Source organism: Sebastes fasciatus, chromosome 9 (assembly GCF_043250625.1).
Source record: "Sebastes fasciatus isolate fSebFas1 chromosome 9, fSebFas1.pri, whole genome shotgun sequence".
NCBI lineage: Eukaryota > Metazoa > Chordata > Actinopteri > Perciformes > Sebastidae > Sebastes > Sebastes fasciatus.
This window is the reverse complement of record NC_133803.1, coordinates 22140997-22159513: the sequence shown is the minus strand read 5'-3', so window position 1 is coordinate 22159513 and position 18517 is coordinate 22140997. Positions and strand designations below refer to the sequence as shown.

Genomic DNA, 18517 nt, shown 5'->3' with positions numbered 1-18517 from the left:
CGTTGCCAGACACTTAACATCAAGCTCAGCCATTTATCTGTTTTTTCCTCGCTAACTGCCAACCCAGAGATACAACGTGATACCAAAGTTGTTTTACTATTGTCTCAGAAGCCTTGTTAGAAGTGGGAACCACACGTCCGATATGTTCCACAGAGATAAACAAAACATTAATTTTGGATCCGCCAAAATTTTTAAAATGATAAATTCACAATCATATTTTTTTTTTTTTCAGGAAAAGCCATACTTTTATTCGGCACCTTTCTAAAAGCTCTGTGGATGTACTATTTTTTTGAAAAATATTCCTCTATATAAAAATTTTATTAATAAGGATATCATTTTTATTTAGTTTCAGTTTACTAAAATATTTTTCACTGTTTAGTTTCGTTTTAGTTTAAGTTTTAGTTAACTACAGTATAATAACCTTGACTCACATACTCACGCTCTTTCACAACTATCCATCAGAGCCTCAGCACCTATCTGACCCCTGAACTAGCAGTGTACCTTGGTGTTTTTCTCATTTGATTGACAGGTGTAGCCCCACCCCTAAGGCCCAGCGTCCTAACTATGTAAACACTCACACTGCCTGCCGCAAAGCCTAGAGCCCGAGGCCTGCGCCCTGCTGTAGTAACACAATCCCCTATCTGTCCACACACTCGCCACGCTCAATGGCATCCATTCTGTCCATCCAGCCACACATAATCAATGTTATTTTTCTCTCCATGCAAACCGCAAACGCTAGCATTCCTCGACGTTCTGCGATCCCAACTTGATCCCTCAGGCGCTGGGATGACAGGCGAGGAATAAAGACCCAAACAGAGAGGCACACAGAGATTTATTCAGCCTAGATAAAGCATCCCATTTTGTGGGTTCATATCAATTAAAGTCAAAACTTTACTCTTGTGTGCATGCCATTCTGCAGAGAGAGAGTCTAGCTTTACATCAGATTTTTTTTAATTTTTACATTGATGAGTGATGGTAAAATTTATGATCCAAGCAATTTTTTTTTACAGGTTTTTACAACCATTTTAACAAAAGACAGGTGTTTATGGTTCGGGATTTTCCCTTTTCTTTCAAAACCAGAGGCCTCAAGTGGGTATTAAACTACTCTAACCTTTCTGTCCTGTTAAATCCACACTAAAGCTGATCAGCGGCCACTGCAACTGTGACCAATCCAAACCTCAGCGGTGCTAATTCCTCTGGTATGAAACCGAGCAAACACCCCTAGCCCAAACATGCAGATGAAAGCTGTGACTGCTAACCAGTAATTAGCCCCGCTCCATTCCTTCCCATCAGAAGCATGTGTGTGTGTGTGACTATGTGTGAGTGAGAGTGTGACGCAGCAGCAGCGGTTGTAATGATGAGGTGAGGCAAGGTGCCAAGTTCAGGTCATTTTACTACAGCACCAACAGATGAATCAGTAGCCTTTATCTCAGACACCACAACCATTATTCAGCAGTTAGTCATTACTGCCTGCTGCCTATCAGTGTTAATGGCTCTCTTCACCTAGAACAATAGCTATCTGATCATTCAGCAGCCCAGATACAATCACACAGATGCTCATTACGGAGTAATCTTTGAGTTATCGGCTACTATAATGCGCCCCGTTAGCCAAAGATAGTTGTGTTCGCATTGAGGACAATCGCTAAGGGTGGAGTGCTGAAAGTTATCACGCATACTGTCAAACATGGACTATATGCAGGCCTGAGTGTGTCATTATGAATACCCCTTTTAGATAAAAGCGGCACTGCAAAGCAGATCCGCATTTTAAAGGCTATTTAATGCTTTATGTGAGAACTGAATCAGATTTACATAATTATGTATTTCTGCGTTTTTGTAAAACTTGCAATTAGGACTCGGTCATAATTACTGTTTTCAATGCAAAACATCAATCTTCATGAGCACTGAAACCAGCAGAGTCACACATTTTAAACTCTGCCATGTAGTTTCACTTGTTTCTGAAATAACAAAATAACTGTTCAGCAAGTGATGATGTACACAGAAATCAAACAGTCCTCACCTGTCTCTGGAAAACTCCCAGCGTGGATCCTCGGGAAGGTCGTACTCAGGTATTGGATCGTCGTGCGCAGAGCTCCGCCGCGTTGTGATTCGTACCAGCGGCGTACTGGAGTTCATGGAAGAGCTTGAGTCTGCCGACACCTATAGGGGGGGAAAGATTGGCTGATCACCGGAGTCTGAGTTCATAGGTCAGATAGAGCTCCGAGGCATCACTAGAGGAGTAGGAGTTAATGAGTATAATAAGCGTAATTGGCTGATTTTATTTAAATTACCAGGAATGTTGGTTAATTACGGCACATTAATATAAATGCATCCTTAATTTCCACAGTTTTATCATTACAGTAGAGTCTGTCTCGAGGCCAGAGATTACATTTCAGTGATCATTAAGAAGTGAGCAACAACAGTAATTTTGATGGATGTGTGTGGATCATTCAGCATCGCCGTCGTCCCCGGGGCTCTTCTCTCCGAACCTAACCTTACCTTGACACAGGAATCAGTCTCTCCGCAGATTGTAATCCAACACTTTTTGTACCTTTTGGAGCGTACCTTTTGGTTTCCCTTGAGGGAAAAGCGTAGCTCACACACAGAGAGAGAAAAAGCTCTGGCTGCAGTTTCAGGCAGCAGTGCTAACTTGCTCAGAAATGCCTTCTATGTGAGGCTGGAGGTGGATTGTTAAAAATACCACAACCATATGTACTATGGAGGGATTTTTTTTGTATAAAAAATCCAAGTATTTTAGAAAATTTGTTTACCATGCAATTTTTATTCCTATATATATATTCCTTATATTCCTATATAACTTTATGTAAAGTTTGTTGGCCGTGTTTGTCTCCTCTAGGGGTGTTAAATGCCTTTAGAACTCTTTATCTACTTTCTGTTACCTGGCGGCGCAGAGGGATCTGCTTGCTCAGTTTGTGGACCGCTGGTTGGTTCCCAAAGTCAGGTTTCTTTGCAGTGTTCCTCATGCGGCACACCACCACGATGCCCACCATGCAGGCGATGAGGAAGACGCCCGCGCAGTATATCGCGATCTCCACATAGTCTGGGGAAAGGGGTCCTGGGGATTTCTCGACGGCTGAGGAAAGTAAAAGGTGAGCAGTGAGAGAGAGATCAGGGGAAGAAAGTTAGAGGAAGACTCTCAGTGAACACACTTATGGGTGACAGATAAGCACTTTTCTCCATTTGAACAGACACACATGGGTATCAGACAGGCAAACACACAGACAGATGCTCTGGAGATGACTCATGCGTAAATGTAATCACCATCGGTCGGCTAACTAAACAGAAATGATTTTGTAGCATCCTTCTCTCGCTCTTATTCCCACCGCAGCATGTCTACTTTTTTTTTACAGGCCTGTACAAGGCTTAACAGTCTCAACCAGGCCTGCATATGTCTACGTTCTGTGCTAATGTTGGAGACACGCGAGCACAAACACACGCCCACGGACGACGGAAAAATACGCGCTTCACTTCAGATCGCAAACAAGGGAAAGCGGTGTCCTTCGAGGTTGTATATGGCCTGAACTTCCTGTCGAGGAAATGGGCTGTGTGCGTCGGTGTGTGTGTGTGTGTGTGCTATAGATATGGGCTGTTCCATAATGCATAGCCCTCCAGACCACAAACAAGGCTCTTGTGCAGCACAGCCAGCTGGAGGTGAAGCTACATCTAGGAACCTTTCTCCTGTCTGGCTTTGTATCTGCTGGTCCAAAAAAACACAGCGCACACACCGAAGCCACAGCCTCGAAGGCGCCATCAGTGCTGCAGATAGAGCACATCAAGGGCAATAAATATTACATATTACTCCCACAGGAAACGGCTCGCCTGTGATCATTACGCTGTATTGTTTACAGACAAAACAAAACGATCGTCTGCTTACGACATTAAGGGAGGGCTGATACCGGCTGTCTGTTGCGGGCTGCAGACTATTCTCATCGATCTCGTTTAATTCCCTACTTTCGGCTAGAACTTGAGCAAAACATTTTGTTTGTTTAGCCTGGAGTGAACTTGTGCGGATACTGACACTGAGTTTTATGTATTTGATCCTTTGGTATGCATAATTACAGGCGAGACATACAGCAACGGACAAAAATAGGATAAGCTGATGAATGAGAACACACTCATTCACATGCATTCACTGTGTCAAAGCGGAGAGGTTCGGCCCTGATAATTGAGAAAGTCAAGCCAACTTGAAGCGAGTGTTGAGCTTTAACTTTCGATCTTTATTTCAAGGAGAAATAAAGATCTTAAAAGAAGCCAATTATCAGAGCCAGGGAATGGCATAGAAAAACCCTGCTTTATTTGACATGCAGAACCAAAATGTGGCACTGAAAGACTTTTCCCAAGGTGCAGGAGAGAGATGCAACTGAAGGAAAAGCGAAGGCGGGAGACAAACCCTCCCCTCCTTTTGGAGTCCGGAGACACTCGAGCTGCTCTGGGAGCTCCACTTCCGTCTCAGAGTTACAATAAGTCGTCTGCAAACTACCCCGTTATCTGCTCGGAGCTTTCAACAGCTCTCCAATCCAGATAATATTATAGAATATATGCTCCCTGCTCTTATGTTACATTGTCTTGGATGTTGACCGTGCTGGTCCATCGCAGTAATCTAATATTTCAGCTGTGTGCCTCGGACTCCGGGGGGGGAGGACTTGCCTTCCACAGAGGTCGTTGTAATGACATAATCCAACTGTTTTTTAGAAAAGGTTGAGAGAGAAAGAAAAGAGAGGATAGTCTACGAGTGTATATACCTGGAAGCACCGTCAACCAAGCAGTGTGATAGGAGATCCCAATAGAATTACCCGCCAAGCACGTATACTCCCCAGCATCTTCAAATGTTACATTGGGCAAGTAGAGAACTTCTATCTCCTTATCTGTGGTGTTAACACCTGCCGTCTGGGGAGAAGAGGAGGAAGAGGAGGTGGAGGAGAAGAAAGAGAGGGACGAAGATAAGAGCAGAGGGGGAACGGAAAGCAGAAATGGGGAGGACAAGTCACAGAGAAAGACGGGGGAGAACAGAGAGGAAAAAAAATGAGACCCAAAACACCAAGAGAGGAATAAGAGCTGGATGGCGTCCATCGTTGAGGTTCCATCTAGAGCAAAGGATGTTGGGAGGGTGAGGAAGAGGAGGATCCATAAACACAGATAGAGCCCTCACCAAAACATGAGGAAATAGAACCAATTCACCAAAAACAAAAAAGGTTCCCGTCACCAACAGAACCTGCTATAGAAGCCAGTCAACACATTGAACCAGACACATGCACAAACTAACACAGAGAGCATGGAGAGCACTGCACCGCAACACCATACACCTTCTTGACACAGCTCGCAAAGAGAGAAAGGCAAAGTGAGATGCTAGCTGTGACAATGGCAGTGTCTTGGTATGCAGGTCCATGCAGTGCTTCCATGGCTGCACGAGTCTCAGTGGAGGGAGCAGCTGAAACACAAGGGTCGACCATTAGGGTGAGAGAAGGAAGGTCTGTGAGCACCAGGACCACCAAGAGACCACCAGCAGGACCACCACAGCACAGCAGGTCAGGGACAAAGCCCAGGAAACCACACCGGGGGGGGGAGGAAGGTAGGTAGGTGGGATCAGGTCTCGAGGGTTACCTGGCATGACAGTCAGCCAGCCCGACTGGCTGGCCTCGCCTATATAATTGGAGACTTTACAGATATACTCCCCAGCATCTTTCTCCGTCACGTTGGTGAGGGTGAGCATCTCCACGTCGGAGCTGTTAATGCCTGAACGCTGCAATCCACACATATATATATTAACATGTAAAATCAGACAATCAATCAGACAGACATGCAAACATAGTGACTACAGCTAACTGTATTTGGAGAGAAGAGAAAGCAGGAAATCACCACCAAGAGATCTTCTAGGGAGGAAATGTAAATGATTAGTTCCTTATATGACTTTTCTAATTCATCCGAAACACCTGCAACAAGTTGGCAAAACAACAAGAAAAAAAAGAGGGAAGGACTCTAATCAAGAGAATAAAATCTAAAAAGAGGAAGTGCAGGGACGTACCTTTAACACTCGGACGTAGGGGTGTCCGTCGGGGCCGTAGTGACTGCCGTTCTGAGTGATGTGTTTCAGCCACTGGATGTGAGGTTGGGCGTCGCTGTAGACCTTGCAGACGAAGCGGGCGTCCTCGCCAAGGTGTACAGTGGTGTTGGCTGGGAGGCCAGCCTGGAGAATGGGACGGTGAGGGGACCGTTCTGTTGAGAGGGAGGGGAAATGTTACACAGAGGTGTCTCAAAAAACGTGGCGTTTCCCTTTAAGAATCATACAGTCTAGTTTATCTGTGCAAAAGCAGAACTTCACGTACTGTGAGTGTGAATGTTTCCCAGCAGCCCTCTCAGGTAAAATCATGACCGCGCTGCCATGCTCTTATCTTAAAAGGCATTTAGAGGCTTCACACAAAACAAAGAGGCGGATGCATTTATCACTACAAGATAAAGAGCTCAGGTGGAGGAGGACTTCCATAGATATTGCATGTGAGTAGAGGGGGTTTAAGCAAAACGTATGTGCCAGTCTTGGCAAGTGAAACACCTTCGTAGCACCCCCACATCTCCAGCTATCTGCATTCTTTTACAAGCAAACATTTGGCCTGCGAATCCAAACAGAGCGAGACCTGTTGAACAATGCCCCCTTTCAAACACTACCCGGCCCTCACAACCACGCTGAGGAGCCCACCAACCCCCACACTGACAGCAACCACCCGCTGCCTCCACACACACACACACACACGCACACACAAAATGACATCACTAAGCCTGGGGCGCTGCATTGCCTTTCCAAAACAAAGCCTCAAGGTAAGTGCAGTGAATTCATTTGTGTGTATGTGTGTCTGTAAGGTCGGGGGTGGGTCAGGGGGGGATGGTCGGAGGGTGAGGCTGTGTGATGAAGGGTAGAGGCAGGGTTTAAGGAGGAGAGAGAGAATTAGCAGGGAGAGTGAATGGAAGGGATCAACAGATGGAGAGTGCAGAGACTTCTTCCATATGTCTGCCTGCCTGTCTTCCTGCTCCATCTTTCTGAAATCTGTCAGATCAGATGCTTCCCACCCCTCCTTCCTCCCTCCCCATCTGCCTCCTCCTTCCTGCACATTCCTAGTCCTTGCCTTGTTTATTGTCTCTCTTTCTTTCCCACCGTTTTCTATCCACCATCCAAACACAGCCCACCTCGGATCGATCTTTCCCAAACAGAGAGAGGTGACTGACTTCAACCAGTCGCCAAAGTCTTTGTCACACCAATCAAACAGAATGCTTTCTGGCATGATATAATTTACTAAAGCAGCCAAAACCCCATGCAGAAGGAGACATTCATTGTTACCTTCATTATAGCTGATCCAAATGTGAGCTGGAGCATTTAGAGCAGCGTAGCCGACAACTCAGACCAAATGACAGAATGGGTGTGTTGTGCCATAAAAATAGGCCACATCATGATTATGGAGAAACCCCAAAAACAATAAAAGTTTGTGGAGCAATTCTCGCTTAAATTAGATAAAGGAATATCGTGTGTGGGCAGAGACGCTGCTTTACGGCCCATCGACCTCACACAAGAAAGCGACACTTAAGGAGGGAAAGATGACGGGAAAACGAAATTGTAAAAGAAGACATGTCTTCTCCATCTGCAAGTTTTTAAAAAACATTGCATTTTATGTATTTAACCAGTGGTTCCCAGTATTTGGGGTTTGTGACCCCTTTAAACTTCTCATATGGTTTCAATAACTTCAGAGTTCAAAGAGGTCAATTTATCCAATTTTTCACCAAAAAGCAAATATTAGAGAAAACTCCAAAAACTGGAAACAGATTTATGTGTCAGAACTTTGTTTTTACTTCTTCTCTCTCCCATTAATCATCTCACGACGCCTCAGACACATCTTGTGACCCTTAGGAGGGCCCGACCCCTGGGTTGGAAACCACTAGAATAAACGAGCTAACTTTATATTAAGTTGTTAAATCTAGCTCGAGCAGCTACACAATGCTGCTCACACATTGATGTATCGATATTGAAAATCTAATAATTTCATGTATAATAATAATCAGTCACAGGGCACCATTTACTGCAGAACGAGTACTTTTATTTTGATACTTTAAGTATATCTTTCTGATGATACCTGTGTACTTTTACTTTAGACTGAATGAAGGTCTTGTAACAAACTTGAAATTGAATGAAAGAGCCGACCCTGCGGTGCTTTTTTATGTTTTGCTGTGACCAATATGTAGTGACCCGTTTCAAAACTGAATCCATTTATCAATTAAGTCATTAGTGGAGAAATTTGATGGCAGCGGCGGTGGGATCGAGGCGGAAAAGAAGCGTGAGGAGACGGACCAGGGGCATTCCATGGCGTCCCATGCGAGACCGGTGAACTCTGGGTAACCTGGTGGCTTGGCACACAGGGCCCTAAGGGTCAGGGAGGGGTAGAGGCACAGGAAGAGAGCGCGGCATGGCACAGGATGGCATGGGGCTACCAACAAAGTGCCGCATGGCCGCTGGGTGCCACACTGATTGAAAGAGCCGTCATTTGTTTCTACTTGTCATGTGGACGTCCCACTGCGGCCCTTTCTACAGAGGCCAGTTTGAACCAGAAAGGGCTGGTTCCTCTTGGATTTAATAGCTGATCCTGCAGGTCATCTGGGCAAAAAAAACCTGATAAGAACAGCCTTTTCTGTCTCTGTTTCTCCTCCTTTTCTCTTTCCCCCCCTCTCCTCCCTCTGTACACCCCACTATAATGGAGGAAAATGAAGCAAGAGGTTGTAGGGGGCAGTGGCTGCGGAGCCAGACGTAGAGGGGGTTTACTGCTCTGCAATAAAACAGAACAAAAAACAGAAATATGCGGTCTGAAGGAGAGCTTTAGCGAACTCCAGAGGGGAGCAGAGCAGGGGGCCGGAGTTGGGGAGCATGTGTGTGCTTGTGTTTGTGTGCATGTGCCTATTGTGCAAAAACCCTCAGGTATTCAATCTCCATCTGATATAATGAAAATAATACTCCTGTTTTGATTAGCGTCTCCATGGGAATAAGAAGTGCGTAATTACAGTAGGTCTGCTCAGGACAATGGGGACAGTAGGAGAATAATTCTACATAAAGACGCAGACATGGACTGACCAGCGGCCCCTAAATGCTCTTCTGTGAATCAAACTGCTGCAGCTGCATGTCTGTCCGGGTTATCTGCGCATTACTGAGCAGCCTTTAGAAGAATAACTGTGTCGGATGAACTTTGATGTTTGCGTGCATTTTGGTCCGAGTGAGACCAAAGGAGAGCAGCTCCGCATCAATTTAAGGACAACGTTGCCGTCCACTCTCACACATTGATCTATCTTTATCCCTCTCCCCTTGTTGTTCCCGCCGTCTATCGATTCTGCAAACTGAGCAGAAAAAACACTCTTTGCTTTCTGCGCTCCAAAGGTCACAGCGAGGGGTTGACTGAGTTGGGTCTGAACTCGTGAGGTCAGCACTCTGTGTCCTTAGAGAGGGACGCTAAACGATCACCGGTTTAAGTCCCCATCATACCTTAGCCGACCTTAAAGGAATACAGGCCATCCAAACCACACAAAAAGCACATCTTTCCACTTACCGCTTATGATTTTGAGCCATGCGGATCGTTTCTGTTTTATTAGCCAAAGCTGTGGTGCTTAAATCATGGAAAACTGTATTTGAAAAACTGGACAACAATGTGTTGTTTTTTTCCCAGAAACAGATATTCCACAGACTTCACTGTCAGCAGTTTTGGTAGGAAATATTTCTTCAATAAAAAGTAGTTCCAGTGATTTTTTTTGGTGTATAATTTAGGTGAACTGAATCCTTTAATTGACCTTTTAGAAATAATTATTTGAGTATGTTTTAGCCTGCCTGGAGTTAGATTAGCACAAAGAACAAAACAACCACCAAGTTGGGGCTTCAAATAGCTTAAAACAACTACACTTTGTTATAAGACTACCTCATACTATACTTGGGACTATAATCACCTAATACCATCATGTAAGATTTGCCGAAATATAATATATAATATATAATAACCCAAATGATATCAATTAATGTAAACTACGTTAAAACTGTTGACACATGCGTCTTTAGCTTCCACACATTTGGCAGCACTTCTTGACCTGCACCTGCATCCAGAGTGCACCTGGACCATCAAACAGCTCTCACTGTGAGAACTCTTTCCTCTTGCCTCCCCTTCCTCCACCTCTCACTCCCTCCATCTCCCCTTCCTCCACCTCTCACTCCCTCCATTCCTCCACTCACAGGTGTTCTCTGAGCCTGAGTTTGCGTTTTGTGCAACGGTACTGACCCACTACGTCCAGGGTGTAGGTGTGGTTGATGCCTCCAAACTCGTTCTCCACCAGACAGGTGTAGTTGCCCTTGTCCGACGGCACCACGCTCTCCATTATCAGGGTCCAGTGCTGGCTTCGCACCTGGGTACGAGAGGCAGGGGGGGTTCTCGTTACAAAGACACAGTCAATAAAGACACACATGCAGAGAAACGCAGGTGACACTAAATGAGAAAGATGAAAAAAAGAAAATGACAGAGGGGATTTGGTTGGAAGAGTGAAGCTGGAAAACAATATTGAGGCGGATGACAGGCTGCTAAACCCCACCCTTCTAGTCTAAGCCGTTTCACACACAGTTATTCATAATTTATTTGCAAAAATAGCTTCACCGCTGTATGGAATCCACAGGTGTGAGCTAACAATAGTGTTTCCGTCTGCACACAGAAGACAGACTATAGCTGCTGCTTGTTCAGGCCTACATTTCACACAATGGAGAGATTATGCCACAGGGCTGGGCTCAGGTACGGCTTTTGTCCAACATTTGTTGACAAAAAGCGAGAAACGAGCTGCCCACAGTGTATCTGACAGCCTGACTGTATCGTTTCCGTCACGTCGCGGCTGTTTTTTTGTCTGCGCTGTAATGAGTCTGCTGAAAGCCAAAGGGAAGCGACATTAGCAGCTACATCAACATAATCTGGCCCTAAACTTTCCTGGCAGGGAGATGTGTTTCCTCATAAACCGTCAGTCATTAACCAGGAACCTCAGACTCGTTCAGCATCACTGGAGCTTCTGATAAATTAAATCTGATTTAACTGTTATTCCACTCGATCAGCACGACTCTAGCATATACAGTAAATACTGCTTGTTTAGAGAGACAAAGAGGAATTTAGGAGAAAAATAACTAAACTGCAATCCAAATAGACTCCCTCACAGGGGAGGAATTCTTCATATAAAGGCTAGTTGTAGCTGATTTCAGACTTTTTTAAACAAAGAGGAAATAAAACACAAGCTTTACTTTCCCATGACATAGAGATTCAGGTATTTTCAGCACATATAAATCAACTCGGAGTGTTTATTTCCCAAAACGGGACTAGGGCGAGAGACAAATTTACAAGGAAAGTCGTATATACATCTACAGTATATCATTATCCAGGTCCTCCTTCCAAGAATTAGGGAATGCATTTATAGTTTTAATTTGAAGTCAGTTTGGTTTTCTTTATGCAGAACGTTATAACCAAAGAGTTAGCACATCAAGCTCCTCCACTTTAAACATTAACCAGCTCAACAACAGTGTTTGTAAATCACATTTCATAACAATAGAATCAAATGCTAGAATCACATACTAGTCTCCGACCAAAGCCGGTGGGACCTGTTCTCCCTGATTGAGTTACCTCAGCATTCTCATCTCAGTTCAACCCTGACGCGACCTACCTTCTCTATACGTTACTGTCTGGGGGCATTTAACCCTTAAGTCCCGGGCTTGAGTTTCTAATTGTTGGGGGTAAAGAACCATTTCCAGTTACAGTGAGAGGCTCTGCAAAGTATCCTGGTGAGAGGAGGCGCACGGATGAGCAATTCCAATTTCACACCAGAAACCCTGCCCTCGTTTCCTCTGTCTGCTGTCCTCCCGTCTCTCCAGTGAAGGGTGGAAAAGGGGTGAAAGGACATACAGGGAAAGATTGGAAGAAGGAGGCTCGACGTCCCTTGTAAAGACATTCAGCCCAGAAGTACTGCAGCACAGAAAGCAGTAAAAAGCCAGTGGAGGCAGCGAGTTGACACTTGTAATAAAAAGTATGATGTATTACTGTTTATCCTACCTTATACCCTCCCATGCGGTCCTCTTGGCGGAAAGGCCTGCTGTTTTTGAGCCAGCGCAGCTTAGGCCGGGGGTTGCCTCCCGCAGCACAGCGGAACTTGACTGTGTTGGCAGCTGGCACCGCATGCAGCTTCTTCTCCATCTTCGCTGACGAGGTCCAATACGGAGCGCCTGCAACCAGAGAACAGTTGGTGTTCAGTCAGGGTGAGATTTCCTAATCATGTCCTCAGCATTAACTGTTTGGCTTCAGGGCCTTGGACTGGCCAAGGCTGATATACATGGAAGCGTGACTGCAGAGGAGCCAAACCTGAACCGTTCCTAACACTCCCAGAGACCCCCCCACCCACCCCCCACCACTCCTTGGCAACACTCACTGCTCCGCTGTCTGCGTAACACAACGCAGAGCGCCACACTCACACAGTTAAATAAAAACACACACTTTCCCTGTAGGCTCGGCGGCGGTGTTGCAGAGGGGGGAAAAACATCAGCTCTGAGGGGAGAATGTGCCTGGGCGTTGCCAAGAGGGTAACTAGACCATCACATTCAATTTCATCTCATTCCACTTACCAGCTTTTTTTCTCTCCCTCCACTTCCTCCAATTACCATAGCTCCCCTGTTTATCTGCCACTTGGCTAGATATGGATGCTTATCACCGTTGGAAAATCATTATGTGCCATCAGGGGAGAAAATGAATGTCACGTTTAACGAAGGATTTCTCAACGCACACTTTTTGTCCAGATTGTATCGACGGCAAACTCTCCTACTGGAAATCTGTCACCTTCCTTGTGTTTTGTCCATTCTCTGGTTCCCTCTTTTCTCCCAATTTCTGACTCTCAGTCAGCTGGATTTTCCTCGGAGCCCCCTACCCGCCCTTTCTCTCTGCACCTGGGAGTGTGATTGCCTAAGCAGATGGGGCTCAGAGGGGAAGAAAGTCAAACAACAACCCAAACGGTCTTCCACACCATCACTTCCTCTCCATATAAGCAACAGAGGGAATACCCACAGATAAGCCCACTACTGACTTTAGCATGACTCTAAACATGAGTTTACATCCCAGGAGAATATTCCCTCCACTCTCTTCCCCGCCTGTCCAATCTGCATACTATCGGACACCTCCCATCATTTTCTCTGGCACGCACCACCGGACAAGTCGCACATACTTGGATAGTAAAGTCAGTAAACAGCGCTCTTCCTTCCTGCATACGGCGAGTGCTCAAACTATAATTAGTCATCCCCCTTTCTTCTTCACTCTCACTATCTGTGCTTCTCTTCCTGTATCTTCACCTCTCAGTCCCCCCTCCATTTCTCTTCGTCCACTCTCCCTGTCATCACTCCGTCCGTTCAGACAGAGACAGATTAGGTGGTAGACTGGCCCATTGCGAGGCAGTCTCTCCGAAACGACCTCTGACCCCAAACTGGCAGCCGGGTCGGAGGATGAGGTTGGGACATGAAAGGTGAGCGGTGCTGTTTCCCATGCTCTCCGTCCGGAGGGGCAGCACTTCAAACGAGACGACCCCCAGACCTCTCTCCAGATGAAGCCAAGCTCTCGCTGGCCCAACTGCTGCGGACGCCAGGAACCCCCGCCTCCCCCAAAGCCCCGTGCATCCGGATCCCCGCTCACGGCTGTTTATCCTAAGCTGGCCTGGGGTGAGCTGAGGTTATCGAACTCCTGCGCAATGAGTCAAGATTCTTTCTCTCCAAGTTCCTCCGGAGAGCTAAATCCATCAGTGACCCAAAGTAGTTTTTCAACATTGAAATGTTTTCTCCATGTCTTTACCATGCATCTGATCTATGCAAGCTGTACAAGGCAGTTTAGGGCCAACAATACGAGATTTCAATAGTATTGGTCCTGTATGTGGAAACCATGTATCTCCAAAATGTCAGCTTTTTAAGGAGCTAATAGAAACACCCTTGTTTCAAGATTTGTGTCAATACATTTTTGATCTCATCCAAAGAGTTTTTAGAGAGTTTAAGAAGCAGGAGAATTTTCTCCACCGACAGTAGTTTTTCTCAAAAGATTCTAAATCAAGTATCGCTAAATCCTGATCGTGACATCAACTTCTTCCAATTGAGGCCCACCCACTTCAAAACAAATGAGTTGAGCTCGGACAAAATAATAATACTGAAATCACTGTTGTGAAAAAGCCAAAACTGTTTTGGCAGAAAATTGCGTGTTCATGAAGGACCCCATTACCCGCTGTTACCCAGCTTTTAAGAGCCTTTCATATGTTATTGTCAAAACTTTTTTCTTGTAACCTTCCAACTTTATTTCCACAAAACGTTGACTTTTTTCTAGAAATTATGACTTCGTCATAATATAATATTCTTCTCATAAACTCATGAATTTCTTTTCAAATAATATGACTTTCTTTTAGAACTCTCTAATTTGTTTTGCCCATAATCTTCAAATTAAAGCTGCTCACTGGAGGCCTGAAATACAGTTTATTTTTTTAATTTTTAACATATAATTTTTTTTAAGATCATCTATGAAGATATAATATTTATTCATGAACAATATAAAACCTGTTCTCTCTAGCCTGTGCACGAGTGCTTTAGCTGCATGCTGTATGTCTCAGGCTTAACTTTAATAATGCAGGTGAGATAGATCTATTCTTCCGTGGACATCCTGCCGTGCAGCTTCAGCTAAAGAAGAGGCACAATGACAATGAGTGAGGATGTAAACAGTAAGTCGTCAACAAGGACAGACACTTTGCAACAACAACAGGACTGAACGCAGAAAGCAAAGCTCCACGTGGCTCTTTAACTCCATCATGACATCAGTGCTACCCTCCTCCGCCCCCCACCCCACCCTCACCCTTCCCCTAAACACAGTTCCCCTCATCCTGTAGAGGCTCTTCCACGTCTCCTCCAATAACACCACCCACGGCTGACGATGGACAAACACACTTTTGTGGTTCAATCTTCTATACAAAGTCAAATCAAAATGCTCTGTTTTGCAGTGGCCTGATGCCCAGCCCCTTCTGAGAGCTCCAGAAAAAGAAAAAAAAAGCCACGATTATAAAGCTACACCCCGCACTCTCCGCTCTCATTCCCTCCCACGCCTACATGCACCCTCCTCCCTCGCTCCAGTCCTCGGCGCCTCGGCCAAGGCTCCACGCCATGCTCAGAGAAGTGCTGGTACCGATCCAACAACACCCCCCACCACCTCCTCTCCCCTGCCTCTTTTCCTTCTCCTCTTCTTCCCCCTTTCTTTTAATAACAATCTCGGTTTTGAATTTTCAGAAACGCACACGGCGAGAAAATGCGACTGTAATGCCAGAACAGCTTTCTCTTTGTTTTCTAACAGCTTATTACCACCAGAATGGCTGGATCTTTTCCCACTCCCCCATTTTTCCTCTTGCTGAGTTCCTCTCTCTCCCCCATATTTAATGGATTTCAGGCAATTACAGTCAGCCCAAAAGTGGAGGAGGAGGTGGACTCACGGTGAGACGTGATGCGTGTGGAGAATTTTAACAAGATGTGGAAGCCCTCGTCTTTACTGCAGTGTGTATGTGGACGCATGCATGTGTGAACGTGGCTACATAACCACATTACTACCCCAGATACTCACCAATGCATAGACAAACTTGGGTAAAAACTTTCTCTTTCTCTCTCACACACACTTACACACACACACACAGGCCCATCAGGTGGGTAACTGGGTCCAGATGGGTTGTTTTTCATAATGGATGAGCCCAGCTGACTGGCTGGCTGGCTGGCTCCATGAGGCCTGACTACCTGAGAGACACTGGCTAAAGGAATGTCAGGAATCTCCGTATTCCCTGGAGACACACACACACACACTCACTATGCAACACGCACTCTAAAATCTCCCAGTTTAGGCCTCGACAGGAATGCTAAGGTATAGAATAGCAGAGATGTGAGTGCAGGGCAGAGTTCACATGAGTTTTGGCGTTGCTAACAGCTGCTGTCTCCTCCCGATCACAAAAGAATAGAGAACCATCCGCTTTCTCTCCTGCCTTAATCATAATCGCACAGTCGCAACTGTGCTAATAAACACTGACAAAGCTAAGTAGATTATTTCGCTTAGGGATTAAGTCTTTGTAAGTGTTTGGCTATCACAATCAGCATTCCAGACTTAAGTTTTGACATGCTGTTAGGGAAAGCTCGTTACTGTTTTAGACAATTACAGATAGATTGCAGCTTTAGATATGGGGAGATATGCCACTTTAAAATGTTGGATGTTTATTTTTTTGTCATGTCCAAAATGTGCATCTTCAGTGTGACATCTCTGCTGGTTTCACTGAACTCTTACCTATGAGAAGTACTGTTTGATGTTGCATCATTGAATCATTATACATGGAACAACATGCTGACCATTTACACTGTGCGACTGCACATTTCTCTACATTTGTTTTCCCTATATATCCCTTTATTTCCCAAAATGCTACTGTAGGAAGTAGGGCTGTCTATCAATTAAAATATTTAATTGCGATTAATCGCATGATTGTCCATAGTTAATCGCGATTAATCGCACATTTTTCATCAGTTCAAAATGTACCTTAAAGGGAGATTTGTCAAGTTTTTAATACTTATATATGTTTAAAAAATATGCTCAAATCCTAACGTTAACTTTGACAGCCCTAGTTGGAAGTAATTTGAGCTACTATGAGAGTGAGGGTTGAGTTCACGATAGAAACAACATTTCACAGACAGAGAGAGGGATTGTGGAGAGAGATCGGTGCACCCACAGGCTTCTACTGTCGCTTAATGTGCGTTTGCTGTAGTGCGCCTAAGTAGTGCGAGAGTTGGTGAGGAAGGGTAGCGCATCATTAACTCTTTCATCCCTCTTTTTTCGTTTCTTCCCATACTCACTTATTTGCTCTCCGTCCGCCCCCGTGTCCTCCGATCGCTCTGTATCGTCCTCATCATCCCCCGACGAGATGGCATCTGCACAGAGTAACCACGGTTACTGCCGTCCTTTTCGCAATCCGCATACACAGACGTACAGCATCGCATGCAAAAATTTTCATGCAGTCACTTTCTCGCAAATTTGCACGCACAAATTTGTAAAGGAAATGCTACTCTAGCGGTACACACACACACACACACTGGAGCCCAGAGTCGTGCAGGAAGAACAAAATTCAGGCTCTTCATCCCCGGCTATGTCTCCTCCATGGCCACTTCCTGGACTCAACCGAGCTCTGCAGTCCGACCCTAAATCTCCAAACTCCCTGTCCCATCCTGACCTGTCTGATCCCTGACTCACCTGTGACATTCACTATGAAGCAGACCGTGTCTTTGCCCACGCTGGTGCAGGTGTACAGGCCCGAGTCCTTGGCCGTGGCATCACGGATCTGCAGCACCTCGTGCTCTATCACCGTGCGATTGTTGGTGCCCAGAGAGCTGCCGTCTTTGGTCCAGGTGATGGTCCCCGTCGGCGGCAGAGGGCAGCTCAGCTTCAGCAACTCCCCCGGGTGCACTGAGCACACCGTGGGCTTAGAAATTTGGTATTTGTTCGATGCCTCTGCAGAGCGAATGGGGGGAGGAGGTTGAAGGGGGCAAGGACAGATTGGAGGAGGAAGAGGGTGCACAAGAAGGAGGAAAAAGAGAGGTGGGAGAGGAAGAAACAAGCCATAGTGTAAGAAACAAAAACACCATATCACCCCCAATGGATGCACTTCAATCAACTTATGCAGGAGGAGCAATACAGAGAAGAGGAGGCCCATTTCTGTTAAACCGTCACACCAACATATCGTTACCACAAATCCCCAGTCAGTCATTTGAAATGGAGCTCTTTAGAAAATACCACTGTTGTGTTATAAGTGTGCAGTGTGATTGGCGTTTATAGATTCAGAGCATGCAGTTACGGCCAGCAGCGTGTAGAGAAAAAAACAATCGATGCTTTGAGAGCAGGTGAGAATTGGACATCGCAACCCCACCACCACCACCACCACCACCACCCATCCCTTTTAGCAGAGATGCCAAGCAGCCAGTGTGTATGGATGAATAGGAGCAGTACAGACAGACCTCTGCAGCCTAAATAAAGGTAATAAAAGTCCAGCACGTCTGCCCATCAGAAAGGAAAGCAGCCAGAAAGGTCTGGGACGGAAGCGGTTGTCAGGCAGGGGAAGGGAGAAGGGGTGGGGAGGGGGGCGGGTCTCTCCTTTTTGGCGTTCCTTCGGTTTTGACTCTGCGCCTAAGCTTCGAAAACCTTGACCTGGCTGTAGCCTGACTCTTGTGTCTGACTCCTGTTTTCCATCTCTCTCTCTCTCTCTTCTTGGTTCTCTTTCACAACACGGCCATGGAGGATCTACAACCGCTGCCCAGGACCTGCCGGCCAAGGCACAGAGCAAGAAACTCCTGTCGACTCCAAAGTGCATAAAACCTTCACTTCTGGGACAAAATCCAAGTCCGCCTGTGAGTGCATGTGTGTACACCGTGTCCTCTAAC

At 45.7% G+C, this 18517-nt stretch overlaps 1 protein-coding gene across 7 annotated transcripts in view; it reads right to left on the bottom strand.

The window, feature by feature from the left end:
* Positions 1-18517, bottom strand: part of fgfr2 (fibroblast growth factor receptor 2) — a 52824-nt gene that overhangs the window by 12282 nt on the left and 22025 nt on the right. For 2 of the 7 annotated variants that reach the window (XM_074646650.1, XM_074646649.1), the window contains exons 4-11: positions 17334-17591; positions 16940-17014; positions 12105-12274; positions 10308-10431; positions 6041-6231; positions 5620-5758; positions 2898-3091; positions 2018-2157 (exon numbers count right to left, since the gene is read on the bottom strand). In XM_074646650.1, coding sequence (XP_074502751.1) covers positions 2018-2157; positions 2898-3091; positions 5620-5758; positions 6041-6231; positions 10308-10431; positions 12105-12274; positions 16940-17014; positions 17334-17591 — 1291 coding nt within the window. Of the gene's footprint in view, positions 1-2017; positions 2158-2897; positions 3092-4760; positions 4906-5619; positions 5759-6040; positions 6232-10307; positions 10432-12104; positions 12275-16939; positions 17015-17333; positions 17592-18517 lie in introns of all 7 variants that reach the window. The other 5 variants (XM_074646648.1, XM_074646651.1, XM_074646654.1 and 2 more) reach the window with 3 other exon arrangements.